The sequence below is a fragment of the Macrobrachium rosenbergii genome, chromosome 25 (genome assembly GCF_040412425.1).
Source record: "Macrobrachium rosenbergii isolate ZJJX-2024 chromosome 25, ASM4041242v1, whole genome shotgun sequence".
In the NCBI taxonomy this organism is placed as follows: domain Eukaryota; kingdom Metazoa; phylum Arthropoda; class Malacostraca; order Decapoda; family Palaemonidae; genus Macrobrachium; species Macrobrachium rosenbergii.
Window position 1 is genome coordinate 25336908 of NC_089765.1, and position 12468 is coordinate 25349375.

General features: G+C 35.3%; 1 protein-coding gene and 1 long non-coding RNA gene across 12 annotated transcripts in view; one reads left to right on the forward strand and one right to left on the reverse strand.

The window, feature by feature from the left end:
• Positions 1-12468, forward strand: part of LOC136852500 (uncharacterized) — a 108979-nt gene that overhangs the window by 68243 nt on the left and 28268 nt on the right. For all 5 annotated transcript variants that reach the window (XR_010857166.1, XR_010857168.1, XR_010857169.1 and 2 more), the window contains 2 exons: positions 4902-5023; positions 11514-11667. This is a non-coding gene — a long non-coding RNA (uncharacterized lncRNA). The remainder of the gene's footprint in view (positions 1-4901; positions 5024-11513; positions 11668-12468) is intronic.
• LOC136852496 (rabphilin-3A-like) overlaps positions 1-12468 on the reverse strand; it is a 483103-nt gene that overhangs the window by 45452 nt on the left and 425183 nt on the right. For 6 of the 7 annotated variants that reach the window (XM_067127163.1, XM_067127168.1, XM_067127167.1 and 3 more), the window contains one exon: positions 4895-5012. In XM_067127163.1, the coding sequence (XP_066983264.1) occupies positions 4895-5012 (118 nt within the window). The remainder of the gene's footprint in view (positions 1-4894; positions 5013-12468) is intronic. The other variant, XM_067127164.1, reaches the window with a different exon arrangement.

Genomic DNA, 12468 nt, shown 5'->3' on the forward strand with positions numbered 1-12468 from the left:
TTACCAGCACCCATCTGTCTGGAAACTAATAAGAACGACTCAGAAGGAAGAGGCTGTTGTGAGTGCAGTGATAGCAAGGGACTCAGTTGGTGAACCACCCAGAAATAAAACAAAGAAAATATATGTTGATCTATAACAAAGACTAAAAAAAATTATGCATAGACTACACAGAAGGAAGGAAATTATTATTATTAAAGTAGTTTAACCAGACCACTGAGCTGACTTTCAGCTCTCATAGGGCTGGCCCGAAGGATTTGATTAAAATACTTGGTCTACGCCTGAAGTCAAGCGCTAGGACCCAATAGATCATCCAATACTAAGATGAATGAATTAAAATGAAATTAAAAACTGCACATAGGCACATGCTCTCATACAATAAATACATTTACTCAGACTTCCTTACATACATACTAAAACGGTATATTAAAATTCAGAATATAAATTAAACAAAATTTTAAAAATTCTTTTTTGTAAAATTCAAATGTTAAAAGGATTTTCATATTTTTATTATTTACTTATTTTTATATTTTGTTAATTAAATTACAGTTCTTCAAGAACATCAAAATTGGAATGATTGAAAATGTGAAAGATTCTGACAAAATTTCTTTCACTGACCTATTTCCAAAAGTAGACATTCGTTGTCGGTCATACTCTGGACATTCACATAACACATGTCTGACCGTTATTATTACTCTGCATTCTGAGCACTCGGGAGCCGGGCCGTGTGGGCTGCTCATTAAGTGCCCATTGTCAGACGAGTATGGCCTATTCTGAGGCGTGTTAAAATTACTTGTGCGTGTCTCTCTCTTTGATATGATGAACTCCATTTTTTAACATTAGGTTTTATTTCTTTCAGTTTATTACGTTCAGGTTCTTCATCCCATATATATTGCCATTTATTTATGATACCCATTTTTATGTGAGTTACATAATCAGTAGCAGGGATATTCACATTTGATCTTGTCATGTGAGTTGCTGCTTTAGCTGCTTTGTCTGCTTCTTCATTTCCTTTGATCCCTACATGCGCAGGGATCCAACATATTACTACATTTTTTCCATTATTATATAATTTATGGAGATATAATTTAATTTGTTGTACTATATTATTATTTGATTTGTAACTTTGAATAGCTTCTATAGCGCTTCTTGAATCACTGAAAATCACAAAATTATTGAATGATGATTCTTTAATTATTTTTATAGCCGATGCAATTCCATACAATTCTGCTGTAAATACAGAAGCATCATTAGGAAGAGAGAACTGATAAGTTTTGTCTTGGGACACTGCAGCATATCCTACTCCATGTTCTGATTTAGATCCATCTGTATATATTGCGTAATGTGGACCTTTTCGGTTTATATGCTCTATTGTATGCTGTCTAAGAAGGAAGGAAAAACCTGTACCAAGTGTTGCGCGGACTTGGTCACAACATAAGATTCTAATTACACAATTCTGCTTTTAAAGGTTGATATAAAACGATGTTCTCATGTCTAAACACTTTTCATATTATTGTTTTTCATACATATTAAACTTAAAAATTTATAATAAGAAACCGAGGCAAAAAATTGAGGTAAAACAATAAAAAATTTATATTAAGAAACTGAGGTAAAACAATAATGTGTTTGCCAATGTTAAAAAATGAAAGGTATACGATATATTTTTAAATTTTAATATAAGCTTTCTAATGTTTTCCTATAGTGTATCCTAAATTCCAAAAACATTATATGACATTTTCTTCCAATTTTTTCCCTTGTGTCATTTTTTCCTATTTTTTCACTTTTGCCATTTTTACTAGTGTTATTTTTACCTGCGTCAGTTTTGCCCCTGCCATTATATATTACCTAAATTCTGTTCCATACGTGAATGTGTGTTGAATATTTCTGTCATATTCACTCAGAAGGGATAATCCGAATGAAATGCTGTCAATTGGGTCACTGCTGAGTCGGGAAGTCGAGGACTTGTGTGCCTTGGTTGGTAGCGGTCTTGTCTTTCAGTTGAAAGACCTGGGTTCGATCCTGATGTGAGTCAGAAATTTATATATATAATAATATATATATATATATATATACTATATATATATATATATATATATATATATATATATATATATATTATATATATATATATATTATATATATATATATATATATATATATATATATATATATATGAAATGTTTAATTGTTTTTCATGTTAAGTTTGTATATTACTCTCCTTCTCTTTTATATGTTTTCTGCTTTGTCAAACACTTGCAGGGTGTTGTTTGGAATCCTACATAGGAAGTTAATGATAATTTTACCCCATTTTTCATGGTATTATTACTTTTATATCTGGTATGATTATCAGTGCCAATGGAATGGCGAATCTAAGATCTATACAGATAAAAATCTTTTTGTGATAATAGGGTCTGTGCAGGCACTCCTAGTCCCTCAGTAAATCTTTTATTATATCTGGACAACACAGTCTTTGCGCATTTTATTCCTCAGTAATAATAATAATAATAATAATAATAATAATAATAATAATAATAATATAATAATAATAATAATAATAATAATAATAATAATAATAATAATAATAATAATCCCTCCACCTACCCCCATCATTCTTCAATATCCATAAACCCCACATGAAGGATATGCCTCGGCTGAACAGCCAGCAATGAAAAACCTTCGGACAAATAGGCCCTTCGGATCATCCCAACCGTTTCCAATAGACCGTTACCTTACCGAATCTCTCCTTCGCAAGTATTGCTCATCGCCATTGCTCTTCTGCTATTCAGGTAACTGAAACTTCGAACATTTCTCAATCCATATGGCTCACCCGGGGGATTTACTGTATTCTTAAATCAAAGGGGACAATCGTGGCACGGTAAATTAAAGGGGCTGGACAGCTAAGTGGAATGGGGCCGCAAAGAGCATTTAGTACCGTCTACAGTATCCCGCGTAAGGTACATCATGCGGTACACCTCACGGGGATATACTTTCAGTGTGATTTTGTTTATCTGTACCTTATTCATCTTGCTTCATTGATTAATGACGTTTTACTTTCGTAAGACTCTACGTTACTAAAAGACGGAAATGTGATACGTTCAAAGCAAATAAGTAATTAAATGTAGAGGTATAAACAGTTGATAAGATTGATTGTTTTTATGAAATTTACTCATTCTGTAATTTGAGGGCTCTGCAAATTATTAACCCAACTGCACTGAATATTAATCACTTCTTAGGGGTCACTACGCCATTCATTCTTCTCGTTTCTACCAACAGCTTCATAGTTAATTATTTCCGCCAACGAAGCTGTGATAAGGTCATGGTTTCACCCCCGACAGCGTTGGAAGTGTTCGTTTGTGTGTTCATAAAATATTTCGAGAATATAAGAAAAGGTTCGGATGAAAATCGGTGAAAGAAATCACTGGGCGACCCTCTCCAAATGATTAACTCCTCGTGGAAACCGATTACGATTTGTTTACCATAAAAACCTTTTTTTTTTCGAGTAAATTAGATCTCACGCGAAATTAACTACGTATTTCTGTCATGATAACTTCCGGATGTTATAGAATATTCAGTAAGGCATTTAAGAAACTACAATTCTGAATTTAATCACTTCCATTCCATTATAACATTAATGTGCTTCAGGGTCAGCTTTTTATACTGTTTCTATTAAGTGTTCTATAATTTTCAAATGCAATCCCGAATAACCTGTGATAACCATGATCTTAACGCAGTTGTTTTAATATATTTACTGCCTTTATCTTGCAGAGCTACAAATCGATAAGAATTACGAACAGTTTTCTTAGTAAAACGCAGCCATCTTCCTCAGTCTCGTTGAACAATGGGCCTCAGAAATATAGATCTTTAATATTTCGTCCTTAAAACTCTAATGGAGAACGATGCATGTTCTTCATTTATTGCATTTTATTAAAAATGCAATCTAATCTACCAAAAATTCTATAATAGGATTTATTTGTGTCAAATATATTTTCTAGAATTTATTTATGTCAAATGTATTTTGTATGTTGAAACTTCAAGAAAGGTATCTCTTTCGTATAGTGCTTCTCTCATGAAACATCTTTGAACGTTTCAAAGATTTTCTTTCAGCATCAGAGCTGTTCATTGTACAGGATTTATTACCTCTAGAAATAATTTATTTTTTAAGCTTATGGAATAAGATCTTACAGACACAATTAATTTTATCTGGCGTAAGTATAAATTAATAATCAGCTAATTAAATCTAGATAATTTGTTTCTGTTTTACAGAAGAAAAAGTCTTGTGATGTTCAGATGCTCAGTTATCTAACATTTGGGTGACGTGTTGCCAAAAAAGCTTGCTAGATTTTCGATACGCCAACAAAACATTAAAAAAAAAAGAATCCCATAGTTTTGGGACTGAATGTACACGTCAGGGTTATCCTCATTTTCATCAGTTATATATTCCTCTTGAATGGGAACTCTCTCGTATCCTCTGGATTTCCTAAATCATTAAACACCGCGGATGGTGAAATATGTCTGTCATTACATATGGAGGGACATTCATTAATGAATTATGTGCAGTCACCGATGTTAATTCCGATATTACGTCAGTGTCGGAATCTTTATCATAGGAATAACCATTATACTACTATTACCTTCTTTTTTTCTCTTCCTTATGAGGAAATTTGTTTGGATATTACTCACATCTCTTGCTTTCCGAAATATAAAGAGCAAAGGAATCAACACATAAACCTGCTATTAGAGTGTATACTCTTGGAACTACTGAATATGGTTAGCAGAGATCGATTTGACCGAATTAAAAAAAATGTTCTAGAAATTCAACAGTAAATCTTAGAAGTTTGGCACAAGGGGCAATGGCTCCCAGTGAGACGCAAGTGCCAACAGAGTAATTGAGACTTACTTTGCAGGAGGGAGATTGTCGCCATCATGAGGAACGCTCTCGCTGGCTGCCTTCTGAAGGCGAAGACGGCGCTGGTTGTCCTCTTCAGAACTTGTTTCCGTGTCGAAGTCACCTCCTGCTGATAAGAGCGTAAAGTTTATACATATACACACAGATGTACACTCGGCAAGAAAAGTGAAGATACAGTTTTCTTAAATCTTCGGACATATATTGCTCAATAATGCGACATCTGGCAACTTTAGAAAGGGGAGGAGTTTCAGTCTTAATGTGTTTTTTTTTGCTTGACCACCTCCTATAACTTTCAATCATATTCTACGATTCTGACATCATTGATACTTAAATGCAGTAGTAATCTTCACAGTATTCGTTCAAGTTGTAATTTGCAGCGACAGTTCTGAGCAAAATAAACATTTTTCGACATAACCTACCAAGTAACCTTACACAAATGAATTTATGACACCACAATGAACAGAATGCTCTGCATAATCGGAAACGCGATCTTCCATAGTGAAATCAAGAGTTAAATATGAGCAATGTCCAAGGAAAAACGTGGGGAACAATAAAGGAACGAATGCAGTGTTACAATGAGAGAGAGAGAGAGAGATTGCTGTCGTGTAAGCCTAGGCCTATATGTAGAGCTACTCATTTCATTTTTTTTCCTTTTAGAGATTGAGTGATACTATATTTGTATAGTATGTTTTAGCAATGGAGAGAGTGAGAGAGAGAAACTATGGCAACGTCAAGAAACATCCAGTTACTTGTGTTTTCCCTCCGAAGTGCTCCATACATCATAGAGAACGCCCTTGCGGATTTAAATAGATTTGGTCAAGTTACCGTAGCTGTCACAACATTTACTGACATTAATTCCAGCTGACTTTTAACACCGTGAAATACAAAGATGAATGTGTAAAAATTAAAGAAAGTATCATTACCTCGTATGATGATGCAATAATAAGCCTGTCCATAACGGAAAACGAGTAAATATTGCCGTTCTGATAAACAGTACTACACAGAGATATCCACACACTATCTTTTAGATCTCTATGAACGAAGTCATCTGAGAAATTCTGATTACTTCGGACATGCATCGTGTTTTTAAGTATCTGAACGTTTTTGTTTTGCAGATTTAACATATATGATATAATTTGCATTGTATTTTCATATTCTAGAGTAAATTTACCGAGATTATGTGTTTTCTGTAAGAAAAAAAAATTAAAATTCGATGAACGAAATCTAATGAAAACTGTATCTTCACTTTTCTTGCCGAGTGTACATATAAATTATTTGGTGTGTTGATGTAAATGTTATACATATAATATACAAACGTCTGTCTATGTGTGTGCAAAAATAAATGCGCAGTAGTAAACCATTCACCTTAGCACCTATTTTTTCGACGAACAGATGACATTTTTTGTACATTTATGTCTATATTTATGTTTTTTTTTTTTTTACCTATCTTTAATTCTATGATTTTTCTCTCATATTTTTCCTGTTTTTCACAAATAGTAATTATACACGATTTTACTTTGTACGTTAGTTACATTTCCGATTGAATGGGTACCAGTGTTCTAGTAATACTAATAATAATGATAATTATAACAATGTTTTAAAAAAGGAATATTCACTGAAATGAAACTTCAACACGAATACCACCTTCAGGTGTTCTTTCGGATTACTCACTTCGGTGACTTTTCCTTCGCTTTACCCCCTTGCTCTGGAACCCTCTCCATACTTTCGTTGTTCTTTCTATTCCAACATTTTTTCATCGTCTTTTTTTTTTCTTTGGAGTTAGGCCTTATTCATTATTTTCCCGCAGCTTGCTTTTATTTTTTTCAGGCCGGGGATATGTAAAGGTATTGGGTTTCCAGTTGCATCACCATAAGCAAGAAGCTTGACATGTTTGTTATTTATATCACCCAAATGATAAAATTTATTTAAATCTATTGATATAATGTACCTAGATTCTTATGCATGCATACACACGTATATATATATATATATGTATGTATGTATATAATATATATACACACGCACACATATATATACACACACATACACGAATTGACACTGGATATCACTGTGGACCCATTAACCGTAGCAAAATCTAAGAAAGTAACGCAAAGTACACTACCTATCTTATAGATGTAATGCATTGAGAGTGCATTACGACGAGAAGCTGGCCATATTCACCCACGCATACAATGCACCAGTTTCGAAACCCTCCTGCCAATTCCAGAATCCGGAAGCTTCCCTATTATTTCCCATTTCCGGCGATATCGCTGAACACTGGGGTACTAAATTATATTTCATGCTTTTGCGACGTCGCTTCCTAGACAAATTTCCTGGGGGAGCTTCCGTTCTCTGGAGGAATCCTTTCGTTGGAGTCCTTCGTCACTCATTCAATATGCATTCATCTACCTGTCGGCTTTTTAGGAAAATGACCCTACTTCCATTTCCGCATGTTCTCTAATTTAGTTTAACGTTTGTCAAATCCTCTATTGAGTGCATGAAATAGGATGGGGTATTCATCCTATCTACAAAAATTTATTGTTGAAAATCTAATTTACTATCCACAAAAGAATCACAATAGTGGACACGATTGGATTAAACTCAAGTGTGTCATTAGGGTACCCCAAAAACGAAAGCCTGGAATATAAAATGCAACCGAGGAGACATATAAAAAAAAAATATTGGTGGAAATCTAATTCACCATTCCGAAGAGATCAGAGCAGTGTTCGTGAGTGGATCGAACACAAGTGAAAACCAAAGTAAGCATTGTAAATAAGGGAACACTGACTACTTGGATTCATATGAAGGACCACAGTTGTCACCATTCTATAGAGCCACTGTACGATATCGTAAGAATTCTAGGCTTCCTTTTCTTTCGTAAGAAATAACTCCCAAAAATATATCATATGGCTATGGCTTCCTCAGATTTTAATTCAACTGGTCTATTTGACATCGAGGGATTATTTTGTCAAAGAAATCTTGCTCATGACAAACACTTTTTAATACGACGAGGATGAAAGGTTAGAGAAGATGCATTTTGAGTTTGTTCTAAAATGCATCTTCTTTATGGTTGTATTTCCTATATTTTTAAAACTTAGTACTTTGAAGGTACTTTGGAAGACCAGCTCTAAGTAAAACTCATTGACCATTCGGAGTCAAGTCACGCTTCCTTTCCTAAAGTTAAATTGACGTTGAAGTTCACCTTCCGGAAGGCTGAGCCTGACCTTGAAGGACCTCTGAGCTCCCTTGAACGACCTTCGAATTCTTCGACCTGTTTTCTTATTCAGTTCACAGCGACACAATTGGTTGTTCAAAACAAACCTCGTAAATTGTAGGCGTCCAGAATTTCTTAAAGACCTGTCCGTGTCTTCATTAACTGATGGATTTTATGTCTTTATGTCTCCTTGCCATTTTAACTTGACACATCAGACAATGACATAATTGAGGTAGCAGCCTGGATACACACACACACACATCTATATATATATATATATATATATATATATATATATATATATATAAAATATATATATATATATATATATATATGTATATATATGTATATATGTATATATGTATATATATATATATACATATATATATATATATATATATATATATATATATATATATATATATATATATATATATATATATATATATATATATATATTGAGAGAGAGAGAGAGAGAGAGAGAGAGAGAGAGAGAGAGAGAGAGACACATTAGTGTCAGTTGGGCTCCGGAGGTTACCAGAAGAATTAGAAGACCCAGACCTATGTGGATGAGAGCTATGAGACGGGAAGTTGTAAGTTGTTAATTATTGGCGATGTGTGGAAGTCAAAGCACTGGAAAGATTTGAGCGGTGGAATTTCACAGAGGCCCTTTGAGAACAAGGCTTTATAGGCGATGATGATGATGATTACAAGGACCAACATTATCATAATTGAAAAAGGGGAGGCCTCGACTTGGTAATCTTCACCCCATGGGGATGAGATCATTCATCAGAAATTCTCTCTGTGCCATTTATGTACCTTTCAAGTGTAATGGAACCATACATGTGCGTCAGGTAACGTCAGATGACTAATTGCATTACTGTTAACACTTCACTTTCGTGGGGTTCATCCATTAAGATTAGCCTTTAATCTTCTGTTGCCTGTTTGTTTATTATGCGTCTTTTTATGCCCACCTGAAATGTTGGGATGAAGGTTTTATTCTATATTTTGTACATTTTTCTGTATTTTTTATTTTTTGGTTGTTAGTATTTCTCAAGAAATTGGTAAACTTCTTATTTCCTTTGAGTTTCCTTCTGCGCTTTGGAAATACGAAAATTTCTAGTTTAACTGGAAAAGTACGTGACCTTGGCACGCTTATTGGAGAGAGAGAGAGAGAGAGAGAGAGAGAGAGAGAGAGAGAGGTGCAAGCCCCATAGCCTCAAGTGCATCTTGCACAGAAGACGGTATACAGGACTTACGGGCCATTGTAGCATCCTTTCGGCGCCTAGCAGCAGTTTTTAGCTATTTACTTCTCTGACATTGTCTTGCTCCAGTTCACCTCCTGCATTTAGGCACTGTTTTCTTTAGATTACACATAATTGTATGTATATATGTATATTCTTCTTCGTTTAACGTGCTTTTTCCCATTTTTTACATGGGGTAAGCACGATGCCTTCTTTTGAAGGGCTTTGATTTGGCTTGGGGTAGACCGTAGCCTCAACCGGCTGCCCTGCCTGACATCGCTTAGACCCCTGTAGCGCATCTGTACATGTACCATACCAAATCCCCAGCTCCCTTTCTCCCAGCAGCGAGGAGAATTGAGTGGTTAGGTCGACAGTTCGAGACGTGTGAGGTGTCTGTTATGTGCTTAGAAGATGTTGGAGTGGCTTTGTTTATGTGTATTAGTCTGTAACACCCATTTGCTTTCAGCAAACCTATCCGTTGTTTACATGCATAATCCCGGGGTGTCTACACGGATAGCAAAGTGCCCGCCTCTCTGACCGGTCGGCTGCGGATTTGAACCCGCGCCACAGACCTCTATGAAGTCCGAGGCGGCTGCTCTACCGACCTAGGCATCGAGGCTCTTATGTATGTATGTGTGTATATATATATATATATATATATATATATATATATATATTGAATGTATGTATAAATGTCCCATTTACAAATTTATTTCCGAATATCGACGTGTCAAATGCGCATAAATAGGAACAAAGCTGATGTATACTGAAATGTATAACTGTAAAGTGTCAAATATATCAATTTTCTCTAAGAAAATAAGTAGCTTATCGAAGTACAACGATCCTCGGCATATTACAAATTATTTCATTCTTATTTTTTTACCAATCTCACGCCATCAGAATAACATTCCAGACTCAATGTCTCATATTTCTTTTCAAAACTGAGCAGCCTAGACAGGTTTCCTAACTCTTGCCTTCCTTCTTTCAGTCAATTTCCGCTCCCTTTCAGTCACCATCTGATGATCAACAATAATGAAGTTATCCTCATCCTTTAGGATAAAAGGGAAGCAAAGTTGATTTTCAAGAGAAGCAAACGTCACTTTTCGACTTATGAATTTCAAAAATGACACATGGAAGGGAAACTGTTTAAAACTAAACTACCCAGAAATATTTTATTTTATGGTAGTTTTGGCCTTAGAGGAAGACAGTCTGTTACCATCGTTAAGCCGTGAAAGTGAGATTAACTAACGTCAGGAAAGGAATCCATTTATGATAAACCCTCCCTATAAATTTATCCTTTCTCTGAGTTAGGCGTTGTCCTTTTCTAAGGAGAGAGAGAGAGAGAGAGAGAGAGAGAGAGAGAGAGAGAGAGAGAGAGAGAGAGAGAGAGAGAGAGAGAGAGAGAGAGAGACGCAAAAGCGTTTGAGGGAGAGAGAAGGAGTGCATGTATATATGAGAGAGAAGGGGAGAAAGAAAGTATCTGAGATAGAGAACATATGTGTGGGAGGGAGAGAAAGTATCTGAGAGAGATAGAAAGAGGTAGAGATGGATGTATTTGTCAGTAGCATAGGAGGGTAAACGCTGGTTTTTCAGAGCATTAATAAATTACTGAAGTTTAGTCCAAAGAGGTCAACACAGAATTTCCAATTAATCGATGGGTGTAAACAAAAGAAGGAAGGTTTGCTTCTACTTCCGTTGGACAGGGAATTATGCAGGGAGAATATGAAAACAAGGGGTAATGTCACGTAGGGTCGTCGATGCTGAAAATAATTTAATTGCAGTTAGTTCTATTTATGCCACAAGTATTCTTTTTTATAAAATGATTTTGATAAAATCGCAGATTTATAATCTAATTCTCTAATTCGACATCCGAAAATAATATTCGCAATTCTAAGTTTATCCGTCGGATTTATGACTAAAAAAAAAAAAACCTTATCAGACCACATCTACGTCTTTTCCAATTGTAATACATTGATAAACTTTTAAGGTTAGGTGCCGATTTATTTGTCAAGTTTGTCATCATTTCACTATGCTTCTTTCCTCCCGGCTCTACAGTTTCTCTTTTATCATATGCAACTGTCGTGTCTCTTCTGAATGTTTGCATATTTTGACTAATAATAATTATAATAATTCTTGTTTTTTTATTTTACAGCCTGCAGCTGGTATTTGTTCCTAACACTTCCATTCTTCTAGCATCCGCTACAACACTCCGTTTGTACCCATTTACTCTCCAACTTTATGTACAACAGTGTTATAAAAATAAGCAGGGTGAGAGAAGAGGCGAGTCACGGAAGAGGCGAAACAAGGTAGGTAGCACAGTGTGTTCAAAAGACTGAGGTGATACTTGGAGTATCTATGGAAGCAAAGGTGCGAATGTGTGAGGGGTTTGGTGAGCCAACTCTCCTTTATGGAATTGAATTGAGGTGTTGAAAGCAACGGAAAGTGGAAGCTTAGGAGATGAACTGTGTACCTAACATATATGGGAAATGAAGATATGACAGGGGTGAGAAATGTACAGCTAATTAAGTATAAAGAGAGGTAGTTTAGGTTAAAGGGAAAAATGGAGGGTAATAGGGAGGTTAAATATTAGGATGATAGAGTAGAAGATCCAGAAAGACCTGGATAAATGGCATGAAAGAGGTAATGGAAAGGACGGGCAATTTCTACCCATTTTCTACAATCATCGGATCAGCACCAAACATCAAACCTTTCATCTGTCAAGTTACCGTCATCTGAAATCCACAAAGCCTTATTTACATTTGTCCTTTCCTACTGTGCATTTCAGGGTCGTGTCTAATAGACTTACGTCGATAAAATCTTACCACAGAATCGGATATGGACCGTATTTTGGAAATAGCTATTGAAGGCCACAGCCTAATTGGCATAAATATACAGTGATGTCCAGTGTGGATAATTAAGGCACTTATCAGAGTAAATCAAAGAAATTTTAAGTTAAACTTAGCTAAATTTAGTAAGCACCCAGAGAGAGGCTAGTTGTGACGTAAACTATGACATCAGACGTAATAGCAGGGTTCCCAGTAGTATATTAATGATTGTAGAAACACAAATATTTGACCATCTTGTACAATAAGCAATACCTTGAGTAG